We start from the raw sequence: 20,380 nt of genomic DNA, 5'->3' as shown, positions 1-20,380 counted from the left end.
GCAGCGCTGCAACTGGGGTGTGAAAAAACACCCTCCTGAGCGCTGCAAGATACAGCACTGTAAAGCGTCAGTGTAATCAGGGCAGCAGCGCTGGGAGCGCGGCTCCCAGCGCTGCATGCTACACCCGTAAGGGATGTGGTTTACATGCAGTGCTGGGAGAGCGCTCTCCCAGCGCTGCCGCTCTGACTACACTCACACTTCAAAGTGCTGCCACGGCAGCGCTTTGAAATTCCAAATGTAGCCATACCCTAAGAAAAAAAAAAGTTGGACCTAAAGCAAATTGTCTGCATCCCTTGGAGGAGGCCACATCCATAGACATGGCCAGATTTGTCTCTCCACTACATCCATTTAAATTAAGAGCGAATGAAGTTGGCGTGACTTCAGATTTACACTGGAGTGAAACAAGATCAGAACAATTAATTTCTCTTCACCAGTTTAAGCAGTTGAGGCATTTACAGAAAGATTTTCAGAGGTGATATCTGCCCGTGAATGAGGGTGGGTGCACGCATGAGATGAACATGTACTAAATTGCTGTTTGAAAGGTTGGCTCTTACTTATTAACATCAGACACAATCAATTCACTCACTGAACTTGGTGTTTAAAAATTAGATTTTCAATAAGACTGAGCAACAGCTGTTCCCATTGACTTCAGTGGGAAATTCTGGACGCTCCTCACCTTTGACAATCAGATCATTAGGAGCCTAAATATGGAGTTAGCAGCCTCAATTGGCCTAAATCTGTGAATTAAGAACACAAAATCTTATTTTAAACTTTGTTAACTGCATCTACTCTGACCTTAACCACTAGAAAGTCTCTGTTACACCAGAATAAATCCAGAGTAAATTGGTTGTCTTCAGTGACGTTACTCTAGATTTACACTGCAGAGCTGGCATGTGGCTCTGACACCTGGGGTTTTAACGCCAATATGAAGTACTGCTCTTGAAATATTACATTCCGAATGCTAGGAGTTTTCTGACTCTTGTTTTTCCTTTGAACTCCTAATCAGGAACAGAAACTTAAATCCCTTCAGTGTTAAGACACTTCCTTACTATGCTTCTGGTTCTGCAAAAAATTGCTGGGATTGAACAAAAACAAAATGATGCAGATGGTGGTCAAAGCCCATCATCAGTATAGCACTTCCTCTGCGTGAGTGGTAAACAAGTGTAATGATGTCACTAAGAGCTGGCTGACCTGCTGATGAACCCTGGGCTGTAAATGAGATGCAAGGTGCCAACTCGCACCCCCCCCCCAACACGCACACAGAGCCAAAGGTGTCAAACACCAATCTGCAACTGTTACATATAAACCCTGCAGAGCCCCTTTGATAGTCAACCTCTTTGCTTCTAAGGAGGCAAACTTCCTCTCCCCATAAACCACACATTCAAGCAAACACAGGATAATCACTGATGTGTTTGGATTAAAATAAAAGCGCAAGAAAAGAAGGTTGTGCAATTTTACATAGACATCACATCCTGCAACCTAAAATTGAGCAACTTGATTCAGAGACGCTGGGAGACCCAGTTTCACAAGGTTCTTGGAAATGCTCTTGCTTCAGTGTGGCAGGAGCTAGTCTTGTACTCCTGTGGCCTAGGGAAGGAAATATTTATAGCAAGTGAGCTGCAGTGAAATACTGAATGTTTCTTTGCCTTGCTGTGGAGGGGACTCCTTTCAACATTTCATTTGGAAGCATGAATTCTTCACTTCAGGCAACAACCTGGAGTTTTGTTCCCTCCGTTAAATGATTTTTTGCAGAGAGCAGGGAAGTTAGTGAGTTCGTATTCAACACAGTTCCAAGTTGTTAAAACTGGATCTCTGCGTTTCCTGGCCTCCCTGCCCCCCAAGTTTAAGAGAGCCAAATCCCACTCAGTGAATATTCTAATCACAGGGGTTGGTGTCTCTGTTTACTATTAGCAAGGAGGTTAAAAATCACAGATCCAAGAAAAACACTAATTTAATCTTCAAGCTGGAAAGGTCTAATGATCTGTTTTTTGTTATTGAGCTTTAGTGACAGAACTGCCCATTCCCTATAAGAGGAGGGAAACGTGAATAGTGCACCCTTGTCATGCTCAGTGTTGCCAGATCTCATGATTTTAATCTTGTAGGATAATGTTTCAAAAAAGCAGACATTAGCAGACTAGGAGAACTGGTAGGTAAGGTCTCATCGAAGAAAAATCTAGGGGAAAACGGAGTTCAGGAGAGCTGACAGTTCCTCTGGGAGTCAATATTAAAGGCACAACTGCAAATTATCCTGATGAGAAGGAAAGATAGGATGAATAGATAAGAGGCCAATATGGCTCCATCAGGAGCTGTTTAAGGACCTGAAAACTAAGAAGAAAATAAAATCTACAAAAAGTGGAAATACAGACAAATTGCTAAGGAAGAGCACAAAAGACTAGTACAAGCATATAGGGACAAAAATCAGGAAGTCTAAGGGCTTGTCTTCATTCATGGGGGTAAGTTGATCTAAGTTACACTATTCCAGCTATGAGAATAACATAGCTGGAGTCAACATAGCTTAGGTCGACGTACTGTAGGATAGTTAAGCACTGAAATAGGCTTCCAAGGAAGATTGTGGAATCCTCTTCATTGAAGAGCTTTAAGAACACGTTGGACAAACGCTTCTCAGAGATGGTCTAGGTTTATTTGGTCCTGGCCAAGTGCAGGGGGCTGGGCATGATGACTTTTCCAGGTCCCTCCCTGCCCTGCCCTTCTATGATTTGGTGTCCTTTTTAAAGCTCCAGCTCCTGAAGTCAAATGATTATCTGAGAATCTTGTCTTTCATTTAAAAGTATGTTTCTAGCCCTCATGACTGCGAAGAAAACAATGAAATGTGAGCCAAGTGTACCCCAAGGGTTCAGAATCCACAAGGTTAATAAAAAGAGCCCAATTGTATTAATTTATTTTAAATCTTGTGATGTTTTGAGGACTGATGCATGTTTTCTGAACAGCAGAGGTTGGCAATACTGTGTTTTAATGCTGAGGAAGGATACCCCCAATAAGTTCTGAATGCAATTTTGCTAGGATTTGAAAGTTGGTACCATCTGATGCTGGTATTCAGTGGACTGTGTAAAATAAGTTAATGGTTTCAGTTCAGTATCTAATTAGGGAAAATGTGCATATAACTAAATTAGCTACTGACACAATGGTGCTAATTGGTCCCCCAAGTTGGCCAGGGAGATATCATGGACTGAATGGGTCATAGAGCCTGAGCTACCTCCTTCACATCCCTACACAGGTGGTCTCATCCACGTCAAGGCTAAAACAGAAACAGTGTGGCATTAAGCTTGCCACAAGCCCTGCCTATGTTGTACCTGCTTTGCTAAAAAGGGGCCTCCCACTGACAGGGCTGTCACAGTCCAGATCCATTTCTGAGCAGTAAGTTTATACCCCTGCAAAGCACAATGCAATATTAACACCCCCTCCACACACAATCCCTCCTTAAATGTACAACGGCCACAGGTGACAGAATGTGAACCAAATTCTGCTTTTAGCTATAGAGGTGCCACTCAGCTGACTTAGCAGCGCTTTGTGTGTGTAACTGACAGCATTTCGGTTTTCAAATGTCTTTTTCTCGCCACAAGTGCAGTTCTTAGGCATTTGCTCAGGCCAAGTTAAAAAGCATGACTCGCTCAGGTTAGCACAGGGTTGCAATACAGTCAATAAGCTGTAATTAAGAAGATGGCAAAGTTAGGGTGGCTGCCTGCAGGACCCTTAGTTAATTAGGTGCAATTCATCGCTAACCTATGAGAAGGTGCAATTTAAATTCATTACAAATTCTGCTAAGGTAGCCATCTCTTCTCAAGACTATTAATTAGAATCAATTTAATCCCTGCTGGGACAAAGGTCAAACCACATGGATTTGACCCGTCTCTGCTGGCGTCAGCGTAATCAGCCAATGGATCTGGCACTGCCTGGGGCTGACTTGTCCGAATCTTCAACGTGTTGACACGATGCTTTGAAGAGGAGAGGTCGAGCCAGACTAAGAACATCCCTCCAATAACTTCTGCTTTATATTCCAGCCAAGCACTAAGGTATAAAGCCCTGTGAGTACAAATCCACATTTGTTCTCCCAGGGGGTCAGATCTGAAGCGGTCGCTGTTCTTTGGCTTTCAGGACTTACCCCCTATCAGTTTGGCATCCTCGGCCTAAATACTTGCTCCAAACCCAAAGCCAAAATGACTAGACTTGTACTTTTAATTCAGTCTAGAAATCCAAGTGAAAGATTTACAATAAAGACAACTTGATACTAGTCACTAGATTGTAGAAAACTAAAACAGGATCAACCTTCTGAAGGGAAGCAACATCCAGTTTCAAAGGGCTGACTGAAGAAGATGCAGACTTTTCATTCGAGTGTCAAAATTTGGAGAGAGCACGTGCTAGGCATAAACACTTGTCTATTTCTTGTTCTTCTTCCTTTCATCACTGCAATGGAAATGAGTCCTTCTGTGACTTTCATCAGACATTGTGCCTCAGTTTCTTCAGCCTACAGTATCCTGCCTCACGGGGATACTGTAAAAAGCTAAATTATCTAGTCACGAACACGTCAAATTGCCTTTGAATCCTGGTGTGCTGTCTTTGACTATGCTCTCTTCTCAGGTACCCTCTGAGGAACTGTGTTCGGAGTCTACCCGGAGACTTTACTAAGGCCTATAGTTACTACTGTTCATTATTATTAGTTGTGTCACGGAGTCCCCCAAATGCTCTGCTCAGGATTGGAGTCCCACTGTGCTAGGTGCTGTACAAACATATAGGAAGAAAGTTCAAGAGGAGCTGAGGAGTGCGTGGCCATTTTGAAAATCCAGGCCGCTTATTTACGTCCCTAAATATCAGTTCAAGAGCCTAACTGTAGGCTCCTGTTATTTAAAATGTTGACCCCCATTGCCGGGGCCTGATGTACTGACAAACTAGTTTTGGACAAGTCACAACAAGGAGTGCAGCAATCAATGTGAAGGAAGAAGGGATGGAGAAGGTGGGGAACCAGGGCTGCTGGAACAATTTGTATCATAGGGGTCCTGCTGAGAGCCATGGAATCAAGCTATACACGCTGTATATGACAGAAACTGCTTCAAGCCAGGCAGTGCTGTAGCCCCCACCACGAGCACCCCTAGTTTCAGCACCCACGCCGGGAACAGTAATATGTTTGTGATATATCACAGGCCAGCCATGTGCACAACTTGTTGGTTCTCAATCATTTCACAGGTTGTTTGATTCAGTTTGTTTGTTTACCTGACTTAGCTGTTGTGAGCTGGATGATTTTTTTTGAAGGTATCATAGCAGACGCACCTCCCAAAGAGGGATTTTAAGGAGACAGCAGAGGCTTTATGGATTAATTCAGGGAGGTAGTTCCATGTGTGAGGGGTAAGTAGAAGAAAATACAACAGTGATTGTGGAAGAAGCAGATAAAGGGGTGGTCAGAGGCAGCATCACTGCAAGTCCAGCAGGGTGACATGATTATACTTTGTATAAGTAGCAGCATTGCCAGCAGATCAAGGGACATGATCATTCCCCTCTATTCGACATTGGTGAGGCCTCAGCTGGAGTACTGTGTTCAGTTTTGGGCCCCACACTACAAGAAGGATGTGGAAAAATTGGAAAGAGTCCAGTAGAGGGCAACAAAAATAATTAGGGGGCTGGAACACATGACTTCTGAGGAGAGGCTGAGGGAACTGGGATTGTTTAGTCTGCAGAAGAGAAGAATGAGGGGGGATTTGATAGCTGCTTTCAACTACCTGAAAGGGGGTTCCAAAGAGAACAGACCTAGACTGTTCTTGGTGGCAGATGACAGAACAAGGAGTAATGGTCTCAAGTTGCAGCAGGGCAGGTTTAGGTTGGATATTAGGAAAAACTTTTTCACTAGGAGGGTGGTGAAGCACTGGAATGGGTTACCTAGGGAGGTGATGGAATCTCCTTCCTTAGAGGTTTTTAAGGTCAGGCTTGACAAAGCCCTGGCTGGGATGATTTAGTTGGGGATTGGTCCTGCTTTGAGCAGGGGGTTGGACTAGATGGCCTCCTGGGGTCCCTTTCAACCCTGATATTCTCTGATTCTCTGATAAGAGACAAGAGCAAAGAGATAGGGTGGAACACAATTGCCAAGGGCCATGAAGGCGAGCACAAGAAACTTCACTTGGCTTTATTCAGAATTTCAAAAGGCTCTTTCCTCCACCCTGCCTTCCACAATTAAGTTACTGTTTTGAAGTCACCCCATCCCCCCTTCCTTCCCTGCAGCACTACAAAGGCTATTTGGGTTCAGCACAAAACAGTCCTTGTATCTTCTGCTTGCCAGAATCCACATGAAAAAGAACAAAAACAACAACCAAAAAGGATATTAAGCTCTTTATCCCTTCTGGACTTTTCAGCTGCAATCCTTTGACCTGACACCCTGAATGCATTTCTCTCCTAAAGCAAATTGCTGTGCCAGACTAATTAGGCACTAGCTCAACAGCATGTTCAACTCATTTTATAGTGCAGTAAAAGCCATGTATATATTTTAGTGCTTCAGAGGGAAACAGTTCTGCCAATCTGAGTCAACTTTTTCCTAGCCTGCACCAGACTCAAGGTGTGAGTGCGATGTACACAGACTGAGGCAAGGTTTCAAGTCTTTATAGAGGATGGCACCACATAGGTGAAACAGCGATGGATGAAACAGTAAAAAAAAAAAAAAAAAAAAAAGGACCAACACTGAAATCAAACCCAGCTCCTCTCTTGTTTGAAAAAAGTGCGGCTATGCAGTCTCTTTTCCTCGCTGTGACCTTGATGAGACACCTCATCTTCACTAAAACCAATCTAAGGTTCAGATAGCATGGTCAAGCTTCTCAAACTGTACAGGAACATCCAAGTTTTACAGCGCTGATCTGCATCTCACTGAAATTTCTGAAACGCATTTTTTCCCCTCACTACACCGCTGCTGCAGAGGGATAATCTTTGACAACTTTATGACACCATGATATGATAGAGTTTCATGATACCACCCTGTTGCGATGCGATTTCCTCCACCATGACATTGCTATTTATCTCCTTACACTATGACATTTGGTTGCAAATGCCAAGTCTGTCCCAAAGGATAGACTGAAAAAGGCAGCAGCCATAATGCTGCCTCTCAGATACCCAAAGTTTGGCTATTTGACCTTTCCGGCTGTACTTGCCAGCTAGAGATTGTGTCTTTCAGCATTTTATTCAAGCTGCTGGCCATGATCTCAGTCCAGGTCAGAAGAAGAAATGCCATCCATTCCTGGGATTTGGATCAAGGGTTCTGGCCCATATTTAAATCCATGAATCAACAGGAAAGTTAGCTGCCAGCAGGAAGCACTTAAATAACATTGCTGTGATTACGTCATCCTTACAGAGAGGACGCCTTTCCAGAGTCTATATAAAGGAGTAGATTCACTCTGAGAAGCTGTAGGTCAACAAAGCCAGCAAGAAAAGCTAATCATTTGATGAAATAATTGACAGGGGATATAGGGGGCAAATAATCACTCAGACCTCCATGCACAACCCACAAGAGGATTTGATATTACAGTGCGCTCAGAGCACCCCCGACAAGCACTCATGGAAAAGTCCTGAACATTTTTGATGATGTTTTTCATTTTTATTGCTGTCAAAAACCGTATTTTTCATGAAAATGCTCGTAGAAAATTCAAAATGCAGAAAGTTTTCACCAGCCCTCTCCTCAGCTCCTGCATCTTGCAGATGAGTTGCACAGTCATCATGGGAACAGGTATGCAAAATGCAAGCACAGTGGACAGAAGGGGGATGGAAAGAGAGAGAGAAGAAATAAACGTAATTGTCTATTTATTAAATGCCGTGTTGGCCAAAGATAATTGTATTTATTCATCACTTTAGAATGATACAAAAGGAATGTAAAACAACATGTGTGTCTGGACAACTCCTAGAAATCCGTCTCTAGAACCAATGCTGGATACTCAGCTCCTTTAACCCATAGGAATACAGATTATTGCCAGTTTTTCAGTGTTCCCAATGACCATTTCAAATCCAGTTTGGCTGCCATGCCTGCTATGAATGAGACTTCATTTACTGCTGCTGAAACACACCTGAACAACAGGTGAGGGAGGCAAAGTCCTCTCTTTAGCCATAGAATATGTACAGCCTACGAAGTCTTCCCCGCTACCACCCTGAGAACGTGCATTAACTGTGACAATCGACTCAGACAAGGGAAATCAGACACAATGGCCCAATCACACCTCGTTCTCACCGGTTAGGCTCTCAGCAACAGTTCTAAATTGATGGGGCATTTTGTACGATGTGGCCAAACGTCTACTAAGAATTGGACTGAGACCTACCGACTCATCTCAAATAGGCCACCGAATAACTGATTTCTGGTCACTATTAACCTAGACTGGATTTAACAGCTACTCACAAGTTTAAAGGCTTTAACCCCCTATGACATTTCAGGGCATAATCCACACCAGTGAGGGGTTGCGTCACCCCTGCTGTGCAACTTGGGTGCCTCACAATGTCTTTGCTGCTGTAGCGCTTAACCTGGGCTCCTCACAAACAGTCGAACAGCAGGTAGGTCACACCCTGTGTGTCTGTGTATAGCAACAGCCCTGGTCCAGCAACTCTGACCCCAGCAGCCTGTCCGCAAACACCAGTCACACTCTGACTTCCAGCAGCCTTGGTTACGACTTACAGGGTGACCTCAACACATTCCCAGTCCTGGATTTCCCCCCCAAAAACCTATGTTCTGCACTGTCCAACCTTCTCTTGGACAGCCCACATATATTACGTACTTAAGGTGATCAATATACAACAGTTTGCTACCATAAATGGAGTTTCCCACACAATTCAGTTTAAAAACAACATTGGATTACTTTTATTAAAGAATAAAACAAGTTTATTTAATTACAAAGAGAGAGATTTTGAGTACAGTTATAAGGCATTTAAGTCAGAAATGGTTACAAGAGAAATAAAGATAAAACGCTTTCTAAATTTAAACAAGACTTGGTTCAAGGTGTCAAGTATCAGAGGGGTGGCCGTGTTAGTCTGGATCTGTAAAAAGTAACAAAGAGTCCTGTGGCACCTTAAAGACTAACAGATGTATTGGAGCACAAGCTTTCGTGGGTGACGTGTCTGATGAAGTGGGCATTCACCCACGAAAGCTTATGCTCCAATACACCTGTTAGTCTTTAAGGTGCCACAGGACTCTTTGTTGCTTGGTTCAAGGTGAAATTCTTACCACATTTTCCCAGACACAGGGCTGACCAAATTTCAAGTCAGGCTCTTTTCCCAAATTCCATAGTCTGTTTCTTTTGTCTTTTTAGGTGGAAAAGAGAGAGATGGATTGGGAGAGTTCACTTGGGGTGTTTTTGCCCCTCTTTTTTATAGTTCAGTCACCTTTTGAAATTGCATTTTCCTGAGGGGTACCCCTATATAAAGTTCATTCCCGCTGCGAGGATGCAGACAAAGAGTCTGATGGTGAAAGTTCCTGCTGTCGTCTGCTAAGATGCTGTTTTGTTTGTTTCTGCCCCCCACTTCCTTGCCAAAGAATGACCACTTGATAGGAGATTGCCCATCAGCTTTGATGACACCTGGCAAGAGGCATCAGCTTGTCCTTTGTCTTTGAGAAACAGGTTTACCCACTCCCTCCACACACTTCAGTTGTGATTTCAGCTTATGTTCATAACTTTAGGGTATGTCTACATCTACAATTTTGCAGCGCTGGTTGTTACAGCTGTATTAGTACAGCTGTATAGGGCCAGCGCTGCAGAGTGGCCACACTTACAGCAACCAGCGCTGCAAGTGGTGTTAGATGTGGCCACACTGCAGCGCTGTTGGGCGGCTTCAAGGGGGGTTCGGGGAACGCGAGAGCAAACCGGGGAAGGAGACCAGCTTCCCCGCGGTTTGCTCTCGCGTTCCCCGAACCCCCCTGCAAACCGCAGGGAAGGAGACCTGCTTGCTCGGGGGTTCGGGGAACGCGAGAGCAAACCGGGGAAGGAGACCAGCTTCCCCGCGGTTTGCTCTCACGTTCCCCGAACCCCCCTGCAAACCGCAGGGAAGGAGACCTACTTGCTCGGGGGTTCGGGGAACGCGAGAGCAAACCGGGGAAGGAGACCAGCTTCCCCGCGGTTTGCTCTCGCGTTCCCCGAACCCCCTTGCAAACCGCAGGGAAGGAGACCTGCTTGCTCGGGGGTTCGGGGAACGCGAGAGCAAACCGCAGGGAAGGAGACCTGCTTGCACTGGGGTTCGGGGAACGCGAGAGCAAACCGGGGAAGGAGACCAGCTTCCCCGCGGTTTGCTCTCGCATTCCCCGAACCCTCCTGCAAACCGCAGGGAAGGAGACCTGCTTGCTCGGGGGTTTGGGGAATGCGAGAGCAAACCGCAGGGAAGGAGACCTGCTTGATTACCAGAGAGGCTTCCTCAGGTATGCTGGGATACCTGCTTATTCCATGGAGGTCAAGAAAAGCGCTGGTAAGTGTCTATACTTGATTACCAGCGCTGGATCACCAGCGCTGGATCCTCTACACCCGAGACAAAACGGGAGTACGGCCAGCGCTGCAAACAGGGAGTTGCAGCGCTGGTGATGCCCTGCAGATGTGTACACCTCCTAAGTTGCAGCGCTGTAACCCCCTCACCAGCGCTGCAACTTTGTGATGTAGACAAGCCCTTAGATACGATGTTGCTAATGCCTTTCATCATGATATTATTGACCAGTGAGTTATTAGTTTTTAAATGATACCTTGCATGGCATATTTTGTACAAAAGATTATTACAATAGTGTGTAGGGTGTGAATAGAGGGCTGCATTCCATCACACACAACCTCTTAGAAAAACCCTGAAACCATCCAGTTCCAGTGCTGTAGTATCTAAATGTAAGTCTACACTGCAACTAGAGGTGTGACTTCAGAATGTGCTGACATACTGGAGCAAGCTTTAACTTAGCTAGCACAAGTGCTAATAGCAGTGAAGCCATGGGCAGCACTGCCTTCAGCGCAGACTAGTCACCCAACTACGTCTCTGGTGGGGCTTGTACAGCCCCCACTGAATCCATGACTTCACTGCTATTGGTATTCGTACTAGCTAAATTAAAGCTAGGGTGGGTCTATCACAGCTCCATCAACGTACCCAAATATCTATACCATGTTAAATAACTTCCTTTTGTGCAAAAAGTCCCCCCAAACAAGCATATCTTCTTCCGTCTTTGCGACAGGTCAAATCGTAGTTTCAGTATGTCTGGCTTCAGTATTGTTAGGTAACTAAACCACGTATGGACACCTCAGGTGATGACCTATGGGTAGATAATCTCTAACCAGATGTCATTTTGGTGTCTCTACACAGTACCAAGGAGCTTCAATACACCCATACATTTTGATCCAAAATCCAAACACTATAATGTGTTAGTTTTATACTGCGAGTTCAAAACATTGTACATAAAGCCAACTGAATGCTTATTTGCACAATACTTTTTGCCTATCACAGCTGACCCTTGAAAAAGTAGATTGGGAGTGTGTCAGTTTCTTTTGTAAACCGTGTTCTTAAAGGATTTATGATTTCATTGTGTCAGATCACAAATACAATGGTGAATTATGGTGCAAGTAAGATCAAATCCTCTTTTCTGAAGGTCCTAGGATAGAAAACTCTCTCTTATCCTTATACTGGAATTCACCTGTTTTGAGGAGTTTAAGTCTGGCACTTTCATTGTTTTGAAGTCAGCGTACACTATAAGCCATGTACATTAATAATCAAACTGCATGTCAGAGTCTGGTTTGTTATTTGTATTGTGATTGTATTCAATGTCCCCAATGATGACCAGGATCAAATTGCACTGGCTTTACAAACACATAGGTAGGCATGAACCCTGCCCTGAAGAGCTTAAAATCTAATTTGAAACAAAAGGCAATCAAATGAGTTTACTTTGGGTATGCTAGGTCAGCCCTGCCAATACAGGATCATACCCATTTGAGATGAAGGTCAAAATCCACCATATCACAAATTTCACTTCTTTGTCATCTTGTGCGTACTAGAAATGTCTTCCTCTGAAGAATGTTTCTGCCCTACAGGTGTGTCTTGTTTGGGCTTATGTGGCAGATTTAAATTCCTATAAGTTAAATATCTGATGGCAGGTGCTTTACGCAGAAGAGAGTTTTCAAACACAAAATAGCAGGGCATTCAGAGTCTTCAGCAGTGCATTCCGAAATGGATTATTGAGTGTCTCTCTCTAAAAAGGGCACATCAGAGCAGTGGATAAGTCTTTCTTTGAATTTCAGACTCTGTAATATGTCAGCACTTCAAGGCCTCAGGATCATTTGTAAGTCCATCTGTTGCCATAATGCAGTTGACCTTTTAATATATAGAACTGGGCAAAAACACCTCAAAAATGTATGCAACTATCTACACACAAAGATACAACAGGGAAAACAACACCTAAACATGATTAACAAAGGCCAAAGTCAAACATTCACAGGTCCACAGATACAATCCACGATTACTGTGGAAGGATCACGAGAAGTATTCAACGTCTGGAACTTGGAACGATACCCAAGTCCTTCCTCCGTCCTTATTCTCACTGATTTCTGTGGAACCTTCTTTGAATAAGGACTGAGTAAGATCTCAGCTGAAACAGGGTAAAGAGCTCAGGATTTGGAGCATTGATTTAGACGGGAGTTGCGTGTACTCATCACCAAACAGGATTTGACCCAATGGGAGTTTGTCTACATTAGGAAGGACTTTAGGATTTGATCCTGGAAATTTTGCTTGAATAAAGCCACATGGAATTTTGTTCTTTGGTTTTTGGCTGGAGGGAGGAAAAAACCTCAACAAGCCTTTAGGTGGAGGAAATATGAGCCAACCCAAAAGCCATGTTCAGTTTTCAAAGCAAAACTTCTCAAATAATACTTGCAGGGAATTTTTTTCACCATCCCAAAATAATTATTGTGTTATTATCAGGGCAGCATTTTACGGCTACCCACCATGTCGTCATCCTGGTTAATAGTATTTTTGCAGACTTAGTGACATAACTGTCTAGATTCAAGTGCTGACAGAGTGAGGTCATGGCCATAAAACAACACATATTCAGCCTGACGGGAATTCTCTCTTTGTCGTTTTTATTGGCAATAGGAGATTCTTGCCATTTAGCACTGGCTCCTTTCTGTCCAGTCTGCCTGCCTTATTTTCATACCACAAGCAAGTGATTCCCTTTAATCATCTTGTCTCTGCTAGTGCAGGGAAGTGGCCATTCAGAAGGTGTAACAGGCCAAGAGAGAGACATTCGCACACACGAGGCCTTATCTTATAAAAGCGGAGAGTGCTCATAACAGTCTTTGAAAGGTTAAAAAAAGAACTAGTTAAGTTTATGGAGGATAGGTCCATCAATGGCTATTAGCCAGGATGGGCAGGGATGGTGTCCTAGCCTCTGTTTGCCAGAAGCTGGGAATGGGCAACATGGGATGGATCATTTGATGATTACTTGTTTTGTTCATTCCCTCGGGGGCACCTGGCATTGGCCAGTGTCGGAAGACAGGATACTGGGCTAGATGGACCTTTGGTCTGACCCAGTATGGCCATTCTTAAGTTAATGGGAGTTGAGGACGTTCAACATCTTTGGGGAGGTGTGCAGCACCTTGTGGCATCAGGCTTGCATTAACACAGGCTCAAGGCCACCCTGAGTTACTATCTGATAGTTTGGGGATATCTTTAGCGCCAAGAACAACACTGACAGCTTAAAAGCCACCACCTGTCCATTCTACGTCAGCTACTGTTGCCAGCTGGGCACACCTAGTACAGACAAGAACAGACCTGCAAAGATTTCCAAAGAAACTACGAATAGTACTAAAAACGGATTCACGCAGCAGGAGAACATTGCTATAGTTAAGGTCACCTGTAGGAATGCTTTGGGGAAATGCCCATGGATAATTTCAGAGCCCAAATTTCATGCTCGTCAATGCAGTGCCCAATGAAAATCAATTTTGTCCAGCTTCCAGTAGCGGATAGCCCAAGATGCACTGCAAAATTCAGATTGATATGGTTGGAACCCAAAATTCGGTCCACAGATTGGAGCAAAGGGGTTATCTCTATGCAGTAATTATACAGGGTTTGGGGTTTTTTTTGTTGGCTTTATTACAGTCTGCAGTGACAAACATTAAAGGATGTGTCCAGTCAGAACAACTCTTTTGTTTAATCATGGCTCAGTCTAAATAAACAAACTATCAACAAAGTAAATAAAAATTAGAAGCGGAGAAGTGAGACATCAAGGAAACTGTCTCAAAAGGATCATTCGACAATGGAACAGATGGCTTGATGTGGTAACCAAGATTCCATCACTGGGGATTATTTAAAAAAAAAAATAGTTTGACAGATTTTTTGACCACACTAGTATAATAGAAAGCCCTGCAGGATGTGGCGAGTTAGACTGGATGATCCAAGCAGTACCCTCCAAATGTAACCATCAATGAATGAATCATACTCAGGGCAGGTCTTCACTACCCGCTGGATCGGCAGGTAGAGATCCATCTTGCAGGGATTGATTTATGACATCTTGTCTAGACGCAGCTAAATCGATCCCCGAACGAAATCCACGTCGACTCCGGAACTCCAGCTCACGAGAAGCGGAAGCGGAGTCGATGGGGGAGTGGCAGTAGTTGACTCGCCACTGTCCTCATGACCAGGTTGATCCCCCCCCGCCCAGTATAGACGAGGGCTCAGTCATTCAGGCCCTTATACAGTCACTGATTTCACGCCATCTGCTTTCTTGGCCAGGACTCTCGATGCCTAGGGTCCAGAATTTCCAGTGTTATGTCAATAACACGTCTCTTACAAAACAGAGTTAGGAAAAGGAGTGCGGGTCAGTTGCAAATGTATTTTCATAGTACGCCACATAAAGACACACCATCATACACCCAACACTGAAATCAATTATAAAGAGTTTTTTTGTTTTTAAATAATGCAGATCTATGCTATTCCTCTTGGCTAAAGGCCCATGATGACAAGCTGTGCGTCCCACTACACGACCTATGTGTGAGATTATGGCACAAGACCGCAAGCCCCATTGTGAGCTAATGCTCAAATGAACATAAACCTGGAGTAAAAAGTTGTAACAGTTACAGACAACATCAAAACAAGCTTTTGGGATGTTCTAATCATTCAATCAACCAATAATCAGCCAAACGTAAAGAAAAAAAAAGTCCTCCTCTCTTTTACGTCTGTCCAGCCACTTATTCAAATGTAGGTCTTGAAAACTTTTTCTCCAGAGAAGTTGAAAGGACTCAGGATACAAGTAATGGGATATAGAGCCTTTCATCTCTATGGTATATCGCTGGCACAAATTCATCCCGGGTCTATAATAACCCAAATCTCTTACTATCTGACTGGTTGCTGGTGGTCTCAGCCCAAAAACCTGGTTAATACGTATTCACGTAACTAAATCCAACACTGCAACTGGCACTTAACTTGTCCTGCTGTTGGCAATTTCAACAAAAAGGTCAATGAATGAATGAAGATAGAAAACAAACTACACCTAGAAGAGGAAATTCCCTCTCCTTGAGATGGTACATCCAGATCAGATTTGAAGGACACTGGCAGGGCAGTGTGGGGAAAGGAACTTGCACACTGCCACTGTCCATGATGCTTCTGTCCTGTCAATAGAGAACTTCAGTCTCCAGGGCTGCAATCCAGCTCTTTTGGAAGCATGACATTCACTGAGACACAGACACACACACATCCTCCTTATTTGCTGACATCTTTGCAATCTTAACTGAAAATACATCATATTTTACAGTTAAAGAATCTTCAGAATCGGAGATATTTTAAAACTTATTCTCAGTGAGATACAGTATTTGCGATATTCTCTTGCTGCCTCGCATAGAATCTGTTTAACTATATCTTGCATATCCTTAAAAAAACCCCAAACAGGCCATGGTAAGAGGGATAGGATCTCAGGGAAAGCCAACCCCTGTTTAATTATCAGGTATTACATCATACTTTAGCCATAACAACTAACCCCGCTGTAGGAAGATTCTAATCTCAAATACATGGTTGTATATCGCCGCCTACCTCCAAAACTCCACCACTATGCCTGTGTGCGCAGGCGCAGTGGTGGATCTTTCAAGGCATGCTGTGCATCTACAATTAGAACCTGATTTTTAATGTTAGTTTCCTCTCCTCATCACCCAGCAATGTTTGTGACCTCAGAATTTCATACCAGGGATGAGAGCCCGAGTTTGTAAAACCTGCTATCAGACAAGCAGGATCAACAGTGGAAAATCAACTACAACAGATAGTTCCAGAGTACACAATTATCTGAAGTGATTAACTCTAATGGGAGAGGAACAGCAGGACAATGGAATATTTAACTCCTGTGTGTCTCTCGGCAACATACTAGAATATGCAATTTAATTATTTTTTTTTTAACTTTTTTGCAATTCTTTCCAGTTGTTTACAATCAAAATGCAAAATTAAGGAGATTGATAAATTAAGAGATGGGTCGCATCCTTTATGAAGACACTGCATCACATGGAGGAGGTCAGCTTTTGAAGTAAAAGGGAGATCAGTTAAATCTCAGGGCCAGACAGTGGAAGTTATGAAAACTTTCCCTAAACACTCAGGGAGGAATACAGTTGGGTTTATGAATCAAGTTCCACTCCGAGAATTCCTGCTTTATATACAGACCACCATCTTTTACATAAAGGGGCCAAATCATGCCCTGTGCAAGTCCATCAGACTTAATGGGCTAATGAGGGGGAGGGATAGTTCTGTGGTTTGAACATTGGCCTGCTAAACCCAGAGTATAGTTGTAAATTCAATCCTTGAGGGGGCCATTTAGGGATCTGGGGCAAAAATCTGTCTGAGGATTGGTCCTGCTTTGAGCAGGGGGCTGGACTAGATGACCTCCTGAGGTTCCTTCTAACCTTGATATTCTATGAAATGGTGACATTCATCCAAGGTTCTCAGTGAAGACAGTTCCTGAGACAGATGATAGCCAAGACAGAAGACATGGAGAGCAAAGCCAGAACATAGTTGTCTGGCGATGTACCACCACATAAATGATAACAGGGGGATATTTTCATAGAAAGTACTAAACTCTCAAATACTTTACCACCATCTAGTTAGGTTTACCCCTCTCTCTGAGACATTTCATGATTCTCTATATAACTTAATATACAAATGAACAGTATTGTGAAACAGATGACAATTATTTTGTTCCCAGCTCTACACCCTCAGTGAAAACAGCTCCGTCTCCTTCCACTCATGTCAATTAAGTTATTGGGGCTTATTACTATTGTTCCATCTCCAACAGGGCTGCAGCTAAATAGCTAATAAAACTAGTTACAGAAACGGTGATACTTTCATAGCGCAGGCAGGCTTAGCCACCAGTCTGACAAAACAAATAAATCAGGAATCATGGTATTTTAATAGATGATTAATGTACACTGTCAGCAGATTGTCTAGGTCCAAAGTTCAATGACTTGTATGTTCAGCCTCCAAGGAACTGTAAATCTCAGTGCAGGGTTTAAACTCAAACACGTACAAAACTCAAAACTGTATGCAAGGCATACCTCAAGCCACACACCCTACGCAGCTCGATGCAGGTAAATCTCAATGCCACACACAAGTCTAGGTGAATCTTGACAAATGCACACATGCACCCTGCAGGCTGCATACAGGATTTACTTTGAATACATATTTACTCTATCTCCATGCACTATGTGATTGTCTCCTAGTAGCTGACTGTGGGGGATTCCCACCAGCCGCTTCACAACAGCTAAAGTGTAAATCTATCTAAGCCATGTTGTGGTGTTTGCTTTCCGGAGTCTCACCTTTGGACTCACCGGGGCCAGTGAAAAACTGAGATTCTTATGCGATTGCTTTGGGTAACTCAAGTGACTCAACCCCACCTCTTTTCAAGGGGAGAATTGCATTCAGCCTCACATCCCGGCATAGGTGCTGGAACTCGGGGTGCTCCCACACCCCCTGGCTTGAAGTGGATTCCATCATATACAAGGTTTACAGTTTGGTTCAGTGGCTTTCAGTCCCCCCCACTACAGAAACTGTTCCAGCATCCCTACATCGCAACTTAGAGTCTTACCCTCTTCCTCCCCCCACCTCCAATGATTCTGGGGAGCAAACAGCAAATAGGGGGAGTGCTTAGAGACTGACTTTCAGTTGAAAGCCGCCATGGTGAACTGAACTTTGCTGCTTATGGTTGCCTCGCCCTCTCCCCCCAAAAGCGGAGCTCTGCCCCTTTCCAGGCGCTTAGGAATCGAACCAGGATCCCGTCTAAAGGGCTGTAAGAGGAGAGGATCAGCGCATTGATTCTCTGCCTCAGGTAGGGTGACCAGACAGCAAGTGTGAAAAATCGGGAAGAGTGTGGGGGGTAATAGGCGTCTATATAAGACAAAGCCCCAAATAGCAGGACTGTCCCTATAAATCCAGGACATCTGGTCACCCTACCCTCAGGCAGCTGGTGCCCCCGTGCCCACCCCTTCCCGGTGCGCTTTGCGCCCCAGCGGAGACGACAACCGTGTAAACAGAAAACGCAACTCCAGTTCCTCCCCAGTGCAAAACCGGGACCGGAGTCCAGACAGACCCCTCTGCAGCAGGGGCATGCGGGGCGGGGGGGGGGCAGGCTCTGAGGACACAGAAACCAAGGTAGCAAGGCTGCGGAGGGGGTGAGTTTGCAAAGCAGCCGCCCTCCTCCCCGCTGATCAGCCCCACACCAACCCGGGGCAGGGTGGGAGGGTTGGAGGGTCTGTTTCTCCCAGTCACCCCGCAGGGAGACCTGGTATCAGCAGCAGGTGGCGGCCGAGGGCGGGGGGCTGCTTCCCCCCCCCACTCATCTCCCCCCCAGATCACTCCTCACCTTTCTGGCTCCTCGCTTAGCAAACTCCCTGGCCAGGTGGCGACCGATGCCTCTGCCCCCTCCGGTGATCAGCACGTTCTCCCCGGACAAGTCCCGGAGCCTGGCCGGCAGCAGGATGCACACGGCAGCTTTTACCACCAAATAGACCATCTGCACGGGGAAAAGCAGCAAAGCGCCCAGCCATTTCCAAACCATCCTCTTGACCCAGGCGGGGAAGGAAGACCCCAAACCCCCAAAACTGTTCCAGCCCTTCACAAAACCAAAGCAAGAGAATATGAAGGGCAACACGCCCTCTTCCTTTCCCCACCGATAGGGGGAACAGTCTTCAGCCCCCTTCCAAAAACCCAGGGGAGAGAAAACCTTGGAGGGGAAAGATCCTTCTTCCCCCCCCACTAGAAAAAAAACCCGTGGGGGGGTAGGAGTAAAATGGTGCAGAAGATAGTTGCTTCCCCTCTTTCGCTGCTCAGCTCCCTTTGGGATTGTCACATGCAGGTAAAATGTTTTTCTACTGGAGGACAGAGAGTTTGTTTAAGTTAAAAAGAGAGAGGGTGATGGGGGGGAAGAAAAAATAAACCCCACCAACCCCTACAGTTTAAAAGTGCAAAATGAAAATCCAGTTTCCAAATAGCAGGGTTTTATTTAAAAAAATTAAAATAAAAAATGAAGCAACCTAGGTCTCCAAATTTCAGCCTGCAGTGCCTTCCAGACAGCCCATTTCTATTCTTAGACTCAGGAAATTGCTTAAGGCTTGCCAGGACTTTCTTTTTAAGAAAGGGTCTATTCAGTGTAAGGTGGTTGTCGGTTTCTTAAATATATATATATAAATATCTACAGGCACTTCTCTTCCGAGCCTGGTGCAAAAGGCAGAGCTGATTAACTCTCTCCCCCCCTTCTCCTGTTTCTTTCACTTGGAGTATCTGTGATCACAAGCAGGGAATTAGGCTGGGCACTGTTTCAGCTCTAGTTCTTCTTCATTTCTCCCCATTGCTCTCTCTGCCTATCACAGCTGCAGCCCCGGGGAGGTTTTATACCCCATTGAGCCTGATTGACAGTTAAAGTGTTGGGGAGATTTTACTACTGTTTCTGAGTGGCTGGCTTTGCTCTCCCCTCCCCCCCAGAGCTATCTCTGAGCCACTGCACATAAACTCACACACACACTGAAACAGACACTCTCTGGGTTGCAAGCCTGCAAGCCAAGACTTGCTGCATGCCACGTTGGGCTTGTGGCTGTAACTGAAGAGCATTGTAACAGAGAGAGCCAGCTAACATCCTCCTCCACGTTAATAAATTTCAGATAACATGCAGTGATCTTACTTGAACCCAAGGGAAGCAAAAGAAATTGGGGTTAAGGGTCAATTCAAGGGACTCATCTGTTCCTAAGAGTTTCAGCTTAATGTGAGGTAGAAAAGCAGAGGATCCTCTGGCAAGGCATGCATCAGATGAAGTGGGTATTCACCCAGGAAAGCTCATGCTCTAAAACGTCTATTAGTCTATAAGGTGCTACAGGATTCTTTGCTGGTAATGGGATAGACGCTTTCTCCCCTTGGTTCCTGGTCTGAATCCAGGCAGCAC

The 20,380-nt window shown here is 44.6% G+C and overlaps 1 protein-coding gene across 1 annotated transcript in view; it reads right to left on the bottom strand.

The window, feature by feature from the left end:
• The window catches only part of DHRS3 (dehydrogenase/reductase 3), a 46,594-nt gene extending 26,786 nt beyond the window's left edge, over nt 1-19,808 (bottom strand). The window contains exon 1 of the mRNA XM_030537770.1: nt 18,809-19,808. Coding sequence (XP_030393630.1) covers nt 18,809-19,003 — 195 coding nt within the window. The 5' untranslated portion in view covers nt 19,004-19,808. The remainder of the gene's footprint in view (nt 1-18,808) is intronic.
• Nucleotides 19,809-20,380: the final 572 nt, after the last annotated feature.

The sequence above is a fragment of the Gopherus evgoodei genome, chromosome 18 (genome assembly GCF_007399415.2).
Source record: "Gopherus evgoodei ecotype Sinaloan lineage chromosome 18, rGopEvg1_v1.p, whole genome shotgun sequence".
Taxonomy (NCBI): domain Eukaryota; kingdom Metazoa; phylum Chordata; order Testudines; family Testudinidae; genus Gopherus; species Gopherus evgoodei.
Note: the sequence above shows the minus strand (reverse complement) of the source record. Positions and strands in the feature narration are given on the sequence as shown.